The following is a 16,174-nucleotide window of genomic DNA, read 5'->3' as shown; positions in this document are numbered from 1 at the left end:
TCCAGCAAAAAAAAAAAAAAAAAAGGTTCTTTGGTTTGCATCCTGATGACTGATGAACTGCAATCCCCCCCCCCCCCAAGATAAAAAAATTGTCACCCACTCTCACTCTCATTGTTGTTTTTCTTCATTTTTTTTTTACAGGGGGCACCAAAAACCTCACCCCTCCTTTATCAAAAATTCTAGTTTAAAAAAAAAAGGATATATTATTGCGGTCCCATTATTGCATCATTTGATAATATGTAGATTTCTCTTTATTTTTTTTTTTTTCATTTCATTTTATTTTCATCTTATTTTCCGTGTATAATTCTAGGCCTGATGTATTCCATTTTTTTATAAGCCTATGCAGTTGAGGTCTAATGTAAGCTTTCTTTTTTCGTTATTTCATCACAGGAGAGTCCAGTACAAGTCCTATGATGACCGAGATGGCAATGGCCCTGCCAAGCGAGAATTGAAGTTCAGGTCTAATCGACCTTCAGGAGCACAGTTGGAGAATGTGAGGACAAGACAGGGTGCTGCCACAATGACGACTGCACAAGATTATTTCAAGCTCTTCTTCACCATCGAAGTAATCCAACAAATTTGTGATTATACAAATAAATACGCAAATGCCCACATAGCCAATAACTCAACCTATGCCTCTAGTGATGGGACCTGGAATCCAGTGACAGTTGATGAGATGTGGAGCTTGATCGGACTACTTATCTACATGGGTCTTGCACGCTTTCCAGACATAGAGAGCTACTGGTCGACAGCGACGCTATACCATGGTTCATGGTCGCGATCGTTCATGTCCAGGGATCGGTACAAGGCGATTATGAGTTTTCTTCATGTCGTTGATCCTGACACAGAGGATCCCAATGATGTGTTACGCAAAGTTCGTTTTCTTCTTGACCACATGAAGCAGACGTGCCAGGCATTGTATCAGCCCCATGAACATATCGCTATTGATGAGCGAATGGTGCGGTCAAAAGGACGCTTCTCAATAAGGCAGTACATTCGCGATAAGCCAACGAAATGGGGCTTCAAGCTTTGGGTGGTGGCGGACTCTAAAACCGGATACACGTTTGACTTTGACGTGTACATTGGACGACGAGAACAAGCTTCCGAGAATGGGCTGAGCTACGATGTGGTTTTCAGTCTCTGTGAAAACTTGTTGCACCAAGGCTACAAACTTTATATCGATAATTTTTACACATCGATGAAACTGTTGACCGATTTAAAGAGAAACCAGGTTTGGGCATGTGGGACAGCTAATAGTAATCGGAGAGGATTCCCAGTGGAATTCAAAACCACTATAAAGGACTGGTCCAGAAATGCATCGCGCGGGAACATGAGATGGGTCAGGAGTGATGGGAACCTCGTCCAGCAGTGGAAGGACAACAAAGCGATCAGCATGATCTCCTCCTTTCACGATGCAAATGACTTCGAGTATTGCCGACGCAGAGTGAAGGAAAGAGGTCAATTCCACCGGAAGTTAGTGCGTCAACCTATGGCTGTTCGCGACTACAACAGTTACATGGGCGGTGTCGACCGGTCTGACCAGTTGCTGTCTAACTATGACATTCTTCGGAAAACTGTGAAGTATTGGAAGACCTTGTTTTTTCACTTTGTAGACATCGCGATCATAAATTCCTTCATCTTATTCCAAGATTGGAGGGGAAAGCATGCAAATGTGGAGGCCCTGCATCGGCCATCAAGATATGATCCTCGCAATTTTCGCGAAGAGCTTTGCAGACAGCTGGGTGGAATCAATGACGACGATCCAGTACCTCTGTATCGCCCTGTAGCACCACAGGCAGCGGCTGTTCCTGTACCAGCAAATGACCCGGAATTCTTCCACCTTCCAGAGGACAGTGTAGACAGACTAGATTGCAAAGTGTGTGCAAAAACAATGAAGAAAAATGCCTACAAATCATATGTACGATGTTTGAGGTGTGATGTCCATCTCTGTATGAACAAGAAGAGAAACTGCTATTATACTTTTCACACAGATCCCTCCTTCAAAGACAGTGTGAAATAGAGACTGAAAGACAGTGTGAAATAGAGACTGAAAGACAGTTTGACATCCATCTGAGTCACTTGTAATAAAGACTGCACCAAACACATGTGATATTTTGCAAGGCTCATTGCCATAATTTATATCTTTTTATTGTACTGTACAAACAATTATTCGTGGGTACATGTTATTTTACGCAAGCTCATCAATATTCATGACATTACATACGCAAATTTTGTAACATTTGTTTAAAAAAAGTACAGAAGAAACATTTATCTATCATGTATGAGGCAGGAATCACTTGTTTTCTTTTTCTATGTATTTTTTTGTTTATTCAACTTTGGTGTATATGTAGTTATGTACATGTATTTTCTTGAACGGAATTCACACTTATGTATTTGAATATCATGTAAAGTGTCATATTTCACAAACCTTTGAATCATAAATAAGGAAATAACAAACAAATATGATATTTCATAATTTGAAAATATAACTCATACTTCATTCTCATGAGGTTTGGATATTTTTTTTGCATACTCCCCTTTGAAGGAAAAGACTTTGTTTCACCTGAACAATGCGTTCATCAATATTCATAAGAAGTAATTTGCATAAAATATCTGATATTGTGATTTTTTTAATTACTATATAGCATTCTTCCTTTATCTAAAGATACCTATTGTCATAAAAAGCATCTTACTAAGAGCAGAAATCATTCATTTATTTTTAAATATTTTTTTTGTGAGCTACTTTGGTATAGGCATTTTTTACAAAATTTTACCCGTATTTGAATATTATGTAATATGTCCTACTTCACAACTCATCAATAATGTTTATATACAAAATGACCCCTATTTTTACTCTACATACTTCAAAGAATATTCCATGCAAGTTTGACTATATTTTGAGTTATATTTCCCTTTCAATTATATGATCAAATATGATTTTTGCCCAAAATACCTGTCTTTGCATGAATATGCAGAAGTGCTAATTTGCATATGATATTATAATATATGCAAATTATTCAAAATAATTTGTGTCAAAAGAATTAGCTTTATTTTGGTATATCATAAGGCCAGATTGGGCAACATTAAAATATTTTACTGAATTTATTTTGTTAACCAGTGTGTCATTGCTCATTTGGCTCTCAAATAGGCCAGTTGGATAAGAGTTAAAGGTACATGGTAAGCTTAGTACATGGAATTCCCTACCCTTCGGACACTAATGTGAATGCAGGGTACATCACATAGGATCAACCAGAGGCATTGCTTGGAGAGCAGCCTAGAAATTCAATTTCTTTTTTTCTTTCTTTCTTTCTTTTGGCTTGATAATTAGATTGAAGTCTCAGGTGTGCTTTGATTGATTACTTTCCTCTGGAGATTAAGGTCCAAGAATAGTTTGAACTTTCAAAAAGGTGCTTGAAGCATCAATTGACAAAATTTGAATGATAGCTTTTTTATGTTGCATATATTTTTTGTGTAAGTGCAAAAGTGAACTGACATACAGTATTTTATTCAGGAGTAACATGAACGTTTTCTGACAGAGTGTGTGATTTATTTGTATGCTGCAATCTGATTGGTGGTGTTATAATGATGCACATTATGTTTGTGTTGTGTTATCAGAATGGTAAAGGTTGCGGGTAAATTCAAATCACTTTCAAGAGGTAATTTCTAGTCCCCCAATTCATTCAACTCTAAACTACTGATACTATGCAAGATCTTTGTATAAATGCTCCTCTGTCTAGATTGGAGCTAACATGAGCTTGATTATGAAATACTTTAAATCGAAATGATAGACGAAAAACGAACAAAACATAGAATTGAATGTCAATCTTTTTAATCAAACTTTGGATGATAAACTTTATAGGGATTTAAACAAAACTTTTCATCCCCTCCCCCTCCCCTCAATTCCACTCGCTTTCATTTTTTTATATAGGATTTTCTACCAAAGTGTATAGGAGGAAATGGTTACAAAGACTTAGAAAGAAATGAATTTTAGAAATCAAATCTGTAGTCATGCAGTGTCACACAAAAATATGCATCATCTATTACATCTTTCTCTTCTCAATTTCAACAGCAATTTGAGTAATACGCCAAAAAAATGAATCAATAATAACATTACGATGCATAATTACAGAAATACTATCAATTGCTCTTCAATCCACAATTCAAATAGCAGACAATTACTCAAGTGAAATCCAAGTCTTATCAATTACTGACCCCTTTTGTGTCATCGTCTATTTTCATCAATAACCATCACATCAGAACACCCATTTATTTGATTCACCATCACGTACATGTAAAACATCTTAACACGACAATATTTTAATACCATTTGCTACAAATAAAACATTTATCTGTCATTGATCTAAGGAGCAGAACCTTTTCTCCCCCTTGTTAATACAGGAAGTATACAATCATCTTTATGTCAACATGCCGCCGTGACCTCTAATACATTTCATAATTTGATAGCGCTGATTACCGAGGAGGGTTATACATCTGCCTACGCTGTAACACATTATGATAGCTGTGTTCACATGACTACCAATTACTTTCCAATATATTTCAGTTGTTTATGTTATGTTTGTAATGTTAACATGGGAGCTTATCAAATAGAATCGGATTGGTTCATGGGATCATTTTTTTAACAGATACAGGATAGAAAACAAATATCTCAACGTTATTTTCGAAAAAATTGACCACAATTAAAGCAATTTACTTGCAGTTGCTCTGATTTTTAATAGTACACTATGAATGTGCATTTCACTATTTTCATATAAGTGAGTATAGCTGAAATGTCACTATCAATCCCATTTAGAAATTTCTTCATTCATGATCACAGGATGTTTTCTCAGATATGTGTAAAATACGAGACATTTGATAGTCAAGATTTCATAAAAATTCATTTTGTTATGGTACCAAAATTATGGAACTACCTGCCCCACAAAATCTGAGAAATCACAGATTTTGTTAGATTAAAATCTGTATCATAGACTTTAAATTTTAAAGAAATGCTAGCTATTTACTGAAATCAAACATTTTTCTTCCAAATATGGCATTACGTATATATACAGGAACTGGATATTATTATTACACTGAAAAGTTAATACTATAAGGATGTCATGTGAACATAGCCACTGTAATACAAGGTAAACCTCTTTGCTTCATTTCGATTTTAATTTGGGTGGCTATACATTTACATGTTAGAAGGTCTGACTTATTAAGGGGATTAACAAATTGCGGAATCCGTGAAAACTGTGAATATCATGTTGAAATGACACATACCCATCACTCACAAATAGCTGAATGATCATGATATGATAATTAGGAAAACAGCTAATTAATGAAGACAGCAACTACATGTACGTGTATTCATTCCCTGGTTGTTATTTAATTGTATGTATTATAAATATGTAGATTATATCCAATTGCACCCTTCTCTACATGTCTACATGAGAGTGAATAATGAAATACAAATTTATATTAATTTGATTCATTACGATTTATTTCTGAACAATTATTACGCATTCTGCATACCATATGAATTTAACTACTTTTAATTTCCTGAATAGCCAACAACTAAATTCCTAATTATAAACAAACACTTTAAAGACACAAAAGGCAAAAAAGTTTGAAAAGGGCTGAGAACAGCATTTTTTACCCTTATTAAAAAACACTGTCACTCCTTAACCCTTTTAAATTGTGATTTACCCCTTCCACCCTTGTTTTTAAAATATATGATTTGAATTATCTCTCTTTGTGTAAGCTACATATTTAAACACGCAATGCCAATGTTATATTTCATTGAACAACTAAAAACAGTTCTTGTGGAAATAAAAATTTTGGCTATTTGAGTCCAAAGAAAAGCAATATTAACATAAATTAATAACCAGACTTCTGAAACATTAAAGGACAAGTCCACCCCAACAAAAAGCTGATTTGAAATAAAAAGAGAAAAATCAAACAAGCATAACACTGAAAATTTCATCAAAATCGGATGTAAAATAAGAAAGTAATCATATAAATAAGAAACATTTTAAACTTTCGCTTAATTTCACAAAACAGTTATATGTACATCCTGGCTGGTATGCAAATGCGGAGGCTATGACATCATCCACTCACTATTTCTTTTGTATTTTATTATATGAAATATTCTAATTTTCTCCTCATTATCAAGTAATACAATGATTAATTCCTCCCTGAACATGTGGAATTAGCATTGTTTAATACAATATGGTTCAGTCAAGTTGGTCCTTAATGTCAAATCTATAACGTATGAAATATTGTATAATTCAAACAATAAAAACAAAAGAAATAGTAAGTGATGGACATCATCGACTGACTCACCTAGTTGTGCATATCACTGTTTTGTGAAAAATAAACGAAACTTTAAAATGTCATAACTTTCTTATTTTACATCCGATTTTGATGACATTTTCAGCACTATGCTATTTTGACTTTTCTCTATTTATTCAAGTCAGTATTTTCCTTGGGTGGACTTGACCTCTAACATCAATTGGCATTCATTTCTCTACAACCATAGGTAGATCCTCCATCAGTCTAGGTTTGCTCAAACTCAATATTTTACAAATAATGCAGTTTTTATTAAAACAAAGCAAACATAATTCTAAACAAATCACAGTTTGATAAATGATTGATATGATATGAAGAGGGGATGAGGGAATCGCTCCATTAGCCTGAACTGATATTAATCTCAAGATGGAAGAACCACATTCTCGCTTGAACATGGAATGTGACCTTGGGTTGATAAGGCACCTGTATTTTTGGCCTTGTTTGAATAGGATCCATTCGAGTTAAAACCAGATTGCATATTCATTTGTGAAACACCTAATAGATGACTATTTCACCCCCCCCCCAAAAAAAAAAAAGGGGAAAAAATGGAGAAACATGTGACTATGGATAAATCTGTGTCTCCAGTGTACAAATAATATGGAATGAATTGCCATTTCAGAAATCGCAGAAAATTACTTGCCAATTCTGGCTGATGGAGAAGAACCCATTCCTGCAACATATTCCATGCTTCTACTAAGCTAAGTACTGATGGGGGATTTGACAAAATTTTCATGAAGCAATAAATTTAGAGAAATGAGAGCAACTGCATGGTGTTCCATACATAACCGGTCTTATTTTTCTCTACCGCAATGACGGAAACTATTCCATGCTTCTGAGCTACATTATCGTCAGCACCACTGGGGGATTTTGACAAAAATGTATGACTCCATAAATTCTGAGACATTACAGCAACTGCATGGTGTTCCATACATTGCTTTTAGTTCACAGGGGGATGGGGACTGAAAGGGTGATGAAGTTGTTAATTATTAGTAGATTTCATGTTCGCACCTGCCAGCTCTCAGACCACCATTGATGAGCCATTAAACTAAAAAGCATTTTCAGAAAACGAAAGGAATATCTGAATAGTATACGGGACATTTCTTGTCCATCATTGAACCTCAATAAAGAACTCCTACATAATTAAGATGTATAAAATATGTTTTTTCTTTTTAATCTCAAATGTAGATCGAATAATGATACTTAAAAATCTTTATGTTTGACCTCAATTTCTACTTCTTTGGAATAGGGAATCGATTCCACATGTAAACTTTACAAGAAGGGATTCTTATCAGAATTATTTCTAGTATCTACAGCTTTTTCTTTTTCATCACTTTTACGTTATTTGTGGGAAGTCTGATTTTTATTTGACTATGTTCTAATAAAAATCATGCAAATTCTACATATTTCAATTCAATAGAATGCATTACATCATGCCTAATGAATATTCATGACAATGTGCATATAACCTTTTTCACAAAATATTGCTAAATTATAAAATTCAATAACCTTGGTATTTGTTATCCAATTTTGATGAAATTTTCAGCATTTTGCTCTGTGAATTTTACTCTATTTATTTAGATATAAATATTTTCAGCCCAGACCATCCCTTTAAGAAAGGAAGGGAAGTTATTTCAGTATCATGTAAGTTCTATTGGGTTACCCCCCCCCCCCCTTTAAGCCCATAGTATGAAGTGCACTATCCACGGCACTAAATCAATGATCCTTCAAACCAAATTAAGGGGATGAAAGCCTAACGATCCACTTATCATTCCCTTCACCACTCCACTAGCTTCCAATCAGTAAAGGTTCCAGACAGATATATTACTTCTGGATGTTGTCCTCATCTGTTATCAAAGGAGAATGCATGCCCTACATGATGGGGCAGATGGTGGACATGTTCTCTTCCTCATGGATTGATAAATTTGAAATCAAACTATTCTCATATTATTGTCATCTATAGTCTGCAGGCACAGACCATGAGAGACACAATAATCAACAAGTGGGCCTTCACAGAAGTCTAGCATGAGTTCAAATTGCCATGCCAAATTGAAACAGTATACACAAATTCCTAGTCTGAAAGATATAGACTCCTATTTGTTGAGGCAACCCAGTGTTTGTGCCTGCAAATTGGGTATCATCTGAAATATGATAACAATGTCTAGAAATGGGTAAAAACTCCAAACTACATTTAATTTTGTCATTTTGAATTGAACTTTTCAAACAAAAATGCACGATACCTTTAATTGAGAAACTTCTGTTATTTTACAAAGAAGCATATACTTTTGTCCAATTCTGTAAATCTTTCATTTAAAATAGGTAACTGAACACACGAGACTGCTTTTATCACATTGATCTAAACATCAGATGGTGATCAGCCTGAGGTGTCAAGCGCGTAAAACATTCCCAATAGACTTGTGTGTTAAAATGGCACTTTTGAAAAATTCATAAAAAATAAATGTGAAATTAGAGGGTCGAATGTTTACTACCTTTGGATAGGATATATATCTGACATTCCATATCTGACCAGAGAAGGGTATCGTAGCCAGCTCATTTTAAAAATAAATCGCCATTTATGAAGATAACTATGATAGGATCAAATTCATCAACTGAAATAGTAAAATAGCCCCAATTCTTCCACCAGTCAAAAAATAGTTCCAAATCATTGATATATCTTCCCAATTTGGGCAAAGTTCATTACTTACCATTTCTAGAATCAGTGTTATATTTTGTATCATATTCATACACTTTTGTCAATCAGCAATATCAAATTGAAACAAATTCGGGTTGGGTCGAACGAATATCTTTAGCCCTCCTGATGTAATTAGGCTCATGGCACCCTGATACTCCATCAATAATATTCTGCTATTCATTCAGGTTGCCCAGACAATTAGACACTGTTCTCACTACAGTTCTAGTGGAAACTAGTTTAACGTGTAATGAGAACGGTCGAAGCGATCTTGGAAGCAATCTTCCAAACCAGTTCATAAAACCACCTCCAAGATCGCTTTGTCTCGTTAAAACTGGTTTTAGCATAAATGAGGACACAACCGTTCTTCAGGAAGCGATCTTTGCACATTTTGAGCGCGCTACTCCACACACTGTTTGTAGAATGCCAATGCTGCAGTTTTGAATTTCATGTCACCCCACTTAGAGTGTTTCCATTGCAATTGCAACAAGACCACTTTATGTGAAGTGGTTTTGAAAATCGCTTTCGGCTGATCAGATGGGAACGCTAGCAAAGCGATCTTCCAAACTGCGGTTTCCTGAACTGATTTCCAGTAAACTAGTTTTAGAAAGTATAATGAGAAGGGTGTCTTAGAGTACATTGAACTCTTCCTTTTTACTCTCCATTCCCCCAACACTACCCCACGTCCCCACTCCCCCTCCACATCCACATCCCCATTCTCTCTCTCTCTCATGAAATACAAAAAATAAAAACCCTCATCAGTCATCCAACTCGTCAAATCCCCCATCCCCAATCTCTCTCTATCTCACTCAGTTATATATGAAAAAAAACCATTACCTTTCCTTTCATATATATCTCCTACCCATCATTTTCACTCTTACCCCTCAGCTATTCTCTAACATTTCCATTACATACTCAGTGTACATGTCAGGGGCCGTGGAAGCGGGGGGAGGGGGGGGGGGCTGGGGTTGCTTCAGCCCCCCCCCCAATTTTTTGCAAAACCGTGTACGAAAACGTAAAAATTACCATATGATTGTGATTTTTGCATGGTCAGCCCCCCCCCCCCCACTTTGAAAACCGTTCCGCGGCCCCTGCATGTATCTCTATCACAATATTTCTAACTGTGAACATTCTGGGTTATACACATTACAAAATTTTGAATAACTCTAAAACTGAAGCAACAGCTTCCCCCCATGAGAATCCTAATTACCAAAGCTGACAGGCAGGGCATCCTGTACAAGAATAAATACTGGGCCCCAATCCAAGGTTTTTTCAAATATCTTCAAATAAGACATTGCTGACTCATCCATACTTATAATAATGCTTGCTATGTTCATGAAAGCCTTATTGGCATTAAAATTTGCCTGCCTGTTCACCCTGGCGCACAAGTCTTTCAAGGAATGAATATCCTTACCCAGTTACTCCACCTGGGTTGAGTGCAGCACAATATGGAAGAATTCCTTGCTGAAGAAAACTAATACCAAGGCTGGGATTCTACCCCCATGACCTTTCCAATGAAAGCCAAGAGTCAGAACCACAAGCAGAGACCATGCTTTTCAAAAGTTCAATATTTGTGTTGAATACAAATTCAAAGTTTTTTAAACTTTTTTTCCTATCCCTTGCCAAGTAGTTTGTATCACTTTCACATAGGTCGTCAAAAACAAATCAAATCTGGATTAGGTTTAATCCAAGAACTACTTGATATGCACCTAAAAATTCAGACCACAGGTCCCTATATGAACAGAAATGCAGGATTCATCCAAATCCTCTCATGGCTGAATCCTCCTTCCTACAAAATATTGTGAATCACGAGACTTTAAGAGAGACAGCAAACCTTTGAGAACTCAGCAGTGAATCAATGTTAAAGTTCATCATTAGATCAATGTGAAACGGTTTTAAGGTGATTCTGAGCTTGTTTGTTTGGAGTTTGTTTTCATTCTGTTGATGTAATAATTGATTGGTACAGACATGGGTACTACAGTAATTATTGTCACTTCTTGTGAAAAAACAAACCAATTACCCAAACAATAATGTTATCATCGTCCTAAAATTCTGACAGTGTTCAACTTTCATTTTCTCAGGTCTCTGACCCAAGCATAACATCACAAACGTAAAATACACATCAGCTGCTGTTTCCTTTGGTTGCCATGGAAACTCTTGTAAGCAATTTTTAATGCGTGGGTTTTATGGCATCTCCTGTACATCAGCCCAAGACCTACAAATCATTCATGGGACAAATCTTGGATAGAGGAAACATGTTCTGAGTTGAAAATATTGCAAATCTATACAAGCAATAAAAGTATTACAATTTCAAAGTGTACAACTCCAACAGTAAATCTCTTTCCCACATTTTCTAAATTCCAACTAGTTTTATTTTGAAAAAAAAAACTCAATTACAGAGACATACAAAGAGCAAAATATGTCAATAACAACCTCTCGTTTGCCATTTCATATTCTTTTAGAAGCTATTTGATTTAAAATTGCTTCATATACAGTGCGTCCCACAAAAAACGAAACCGAGATTTATCGATGATCTATCATAACTTAATCACACATACATTACAATAGACAAATGACCTACCATTGTAAAGCTTAGAATCTCCTCTTTCATCTGAAATTACTTAGATTATTTTTCATTCACGCATGAGTGAGCAAAAACAATTTGAAGAGGGGATACAGAAAAGTCATTTGGCGGGCTGTATCTGGGTTTCAAAAAGAAAACCACATTTTTGAAAAGTTCAATATCTGCTCTTCAGTTTGATACCTCAATTACAGAAAATTGTCAAGAAATAACAAAGTTCTGGTTATTTGAAATAAGGCTTAAATTTCAATAATTTCATAAAATTAAGGGGTTCTACAGGCTAGCGTTCAAACTCACTTGACACTCCGTTTTGTTGACGATCAGCCATGCATTAAGTCTTTTGTTAACCATGCGATAGCTTCTGTGGGAGACCGGTGAAAACACGTTTATTTAATGAAATTATGGAAATACAAGCATTGTTTCGAGGGAATATAACTTTTTTACTTCTTGACCATTTTTTGTGATTAAGATATCAAATAAAAGAGCAGATATTGAACTTTTTAGGCATGTGATTTTCTTTTTTAAATTCAGATACCCCCCGCCAAATGAGTTTTTGGTATCCTTTCTTCAAATTGTTTTTGCTCACTCATGCATGAATGGGGAATAATCTAAGTAATATCAAATGAAAGAAGAGATTCCAAGCTTTACATTGGTAGGTCATTTATCTATTGTATTTGTGATTAAGTTATGATAAATCATTGCTTAATCTCGGTTTCGTTTTTTCTGGGACGCACTGTATAACTAAATAAGAAAGAGCACCACGTGAAAACTCAATTTCTGGGTCTCTGTGTTTTCCTCTTTCTTTCTCTCTCCCTCTCTCTTTCAGCTGTAGGAGTAGGCCTATAAATGGTTCCTCGCGCTCTCTCTGACCGTAGATTTTACTACTCCTCTCTCTTCAAACAATTTCTTCAGATTGTCCATCCAAAGTATGTTCCCTTTCCTTGCTAAATCATGATTCTTATAGGCCTTTGATGCATCAAATGTTCCAATGAATTTCAACTGGTAAATCGTGAGGGATTCATATTACAAGCATATTATACTGTGCCTGTAGGTAACTGACTTATAATTGGAAAAAGTTAAAAACAAATTATTACTAATTTCAACAGAAGTACTCTATCATAAAGCAAACAGCCAAGCACAAATTGGAATTAAAATGAACAAAAGGGCAATGAAATAAGATGAAAATAACTTTGATTTTATGACGGTTGACGGACAGATGATTAAAGAATTTCCCCTGCATCAAAAGAATTCTGAGAGGATTTCAAGTAAACACTCAGATGTGTCGCCTTGCACTAACACTTTCATTGATGCGTGGGTTTGGAAGTTTGAGTAGCTGGTAGAATATTAACCAAAGTTTAGGACTAGATGGAAATTAAATCTCAAGAGCTCTTGTAAGTGTCCATAATGGTGAAATCTGTATGCTTGCATCTGATAATAAACCCTTATTTTATTGCAAGCTATTGCAATGCCCACATTTGCTTCAACTTTCAATTTATATCTTTAAAATAACAAGTGGAATGCCTCTGGCCGTCTCACCTGCATCACGCGATTCAATATAGCAGCAGTGCTGATTTTGAAAACTACTATAACTCGCACAAGATGTTCAGTGATACTTGGTTACTCTTATTTCCACGTTTTATGAACTAGACCAATACACTTATAGAGATATGATGGCAATTCAACAAATACCCCCAACGTGGCCAAAGATCTTTGACCTTACATGACCTTTGACCTTGATCATGTGACCTGAAACTCGCACAGGATGTTCAGTGATACTTGATTACTATTATGTCCAAGTTTTATGAACTAGACCAACACACTTTCAAATTTATGGCTGTAATTCAACAAATACCCCAATTTGGCCAAAGTTCATTGACCCTAAATGACCTTTGACCTTGATCATGTGACCTGAAACTTGCACAGGATGTTCAGTAATACTTGATTATTATTATGTCCAAGTTTCATGAATCAGATCCATAAACTATCAAAGTTATGATGGTAATTCAACAGATACCCCCAATTCGGCCAAAGTTCATTGACCCTAAATGACCTTTGACCTTGGTCATGTGATGTGAAACTCAAGCAGGATGTTCAGTGACACTTGATTAACCTTATGTATAAGTTTCATGAACTAGGTCCATATATTTTCTAAGTTATGATGACATTTCAAAAACTTAACCTTAGGTTAAGATTTTGATGTTGATTCCCCCAACATGGTCTAAGTTCATTGACCCTAAATGACCTTTGACCTTGGTCATGTGACATGAAACTCAGGCAGGATGTTCAGTAATACTTGATTAACCTTATGGCCAAGTTTCATGAACTAGGTCCATATACTTTCTAAGTTATGCTGTCATTTCAAAAACTTAACCTCAGGTTAAGATTTGGTGTTGACGCCGCCGCCGCCGTCGCCGCCACCGTCGCCGTCGCCGTCGGAAAAGCGGCGCCTATAGTCTCACTCTGCTATGCAGGTGAGACAAAAATAGGGTTTTTTTCAGTTTAATCAAATTGAAGAAAAAGTAAAACTTTAAATACACAATTAGTCAGATGTGATTCTAAAAATTAGCAGAAAGTAGATCAAGTATGAAAAGGTAAAAAGATTTTTAGAAGTGGCAGTTATACATAAGCAAAATTAAAATGGGACAACAGAAGAGAAGTGCAGGTGAGCAATAATTCTTCTTGTATATCACCCATCAATCAGGCTTAATTAAAGAGTGTGGGGTGGGTTCCTAATGGCTTTGCACCCACTTTAATCAGCCACTATTCTACTTTTCAATGCAGTAAAAGGTTATAAATTGATAATTTAACACTAATATTTACAAAATCTGCAAATGTCTTATGTCAAATCTTATAATCCTAACATACAATTGATTTAATAGATGAATGCATAGGTGGATAAAAGATTAAACAAAAAAAAAATAAAGAAATTCATAATTAATCAAGCTCACATCATCAAATCTGCTCTGGAATATTACATACAAGCTTCCACATCATTTGCTCTGCACCCCAAAATAAAGTCATAAAGATTGATTGAATTAAATATAATAATGTAAATTGTGTTTTTATTTATGTGTATACATATGATTGGAGGATTATTGGAAATAAATTACTTTTTACACAATTTGCAGATTGATCACTAAATTGTGAAAATAATTGATTTCTCATACTGTATTTTTTCCCCATTTCTGTAATCCAAATCAAAATCATAAATTCTGTGGCATATCATTGATCATGGAAATCAATGTTCAGATCAATAAATATTCTATCATTCTTTATGCATATGTACAAAATACATGTAGCTGTATACACAGCAGCAGCAGATCCAGGATTATATGAGGCGCCATTTGTACCAAAATTATATAGACCAATTATTTGTTATATAATCATTATATATCTAATAATAATTAACATATAATTTACATAGATAATTATGATTATATAATATAAGAATTTTCACTACCCGGTATTTGTATATATTTCAATTAATACTTCATTGTTTTTAAATAATAGTAGTTCAATATTCACTGGGGTAATAATATCCAAGTCCTTTGGAAGCGCATAGAGACATTATTCATAATTGTGATATGCGCTATACAAGAACTGTTTATTATTATTATTATTATTATATTCCTTTATTTATCAATGATGATCTTTCTTTATTTTCATCATTTATGAATAATGACACAACATACTTCATTATTCATAAATAATTGCAATTCACTTTTCCATTATTTGTAAATAATGTTTCCCTATTTATAAATAATGGCATTGCATACTTCTTTATTTATAAATCATTTCAATTCACTTATCCATTATTTCTAAATAATTTTTTTTTTCATTTTGTCTAGTTTTCTATTATTTGTAAATAATATATATCCATCAGTTATATTACAGTTCATAATTCTTTATTCATAAATAATTTCTGAGTTTTCCATTATTCAAAAATAATAATTTGTTGTATAATGAAAATTTCTACTTCATTATTTATAAATATTTTGTTTCAAGTGCGCCATTGTTTACAAACAATCATAATTTATCAATAATGATTTTTTATTATTATTTATCTGTGCTTTATGTTATTTATGAATAATAATCACTTATTAATGCTGACATTTTACATTTCTTTATTCATAAATAATTGTCCACAGTTGGAGATTATTTATAAATAATATTCAAGTTTTCCATTATATCATAAATAACAATTATTATTTGTTACATGATAAAATATCTACTTCACTATTTATATATTTTTTTTAGTTTTGCATTATTTATATTTAGTGGCAATTCATGCTTCAATGTAGAATTCATTGATATCATTTTTAAAATCATTATAACAAAATTGTTGACAGCATGGACAAAACTAGTCAGTGTCCAACTTAAAGTTGAATTAAGAAGACGATTCCAAATATTGAGATATTTACATTAATAGCAACCTTACAACCCCCCAAACACTAATAGGTGATTCGACCCCCCATTTTCTTTTTTCAAAATAGTGAATTTGAACGATTTATCCCTACCCATTTTCCCTGAGTTCGCTCCTGCAATGCCTACCGAGACGGGTG

The 16,174-nt window shown here is 34.4% G+C and overlaps 1 protein-coding gene across 1 annotated transcript; it reads left to right on the top strand.

Annotated features, from left to right (window-relative positions):
* The first annotated feature begins 281 nt into the window (after positions 1-281).
* Positions 282-6,004, top strand: LOC135154749 (piggyBac transposable element-derived protein 4-like). The gene has a single exon (XM_064102399.1). It carries the CDS (start codon positions 341-343, stop codon positions 2,018-2,020), a length of 1,680 nt encoding a protein of 559 aa, XP_063958469.1. The 5' UTR covers positions 282-340; the 3' UTR covers positions 2,021-6,004.
* The last annotated feature ends 10,170 nt before the right edge of the window (positions 6,005-16,174 follow it).

This window comes from Lytechinus pictus, chromosome 7 (genome assembly GCF_037042905.1).
Source record: "Lytechinus pictus isolate F3 Inbred chromosome 7, Lp3.0, whole genome shotgun sequence".
Lineage (NCBI taxonomy): Eukaryota > Metazoa > Echinodermata > Echinoidea > Temnopleuroida > Toxopneustidae > Lytechinus > Lytechinus pictus.
Note: the sequence above shows the minus strand (reverse complement) of the source record. Positions and strands in the feature narration are given on the sequence as shown.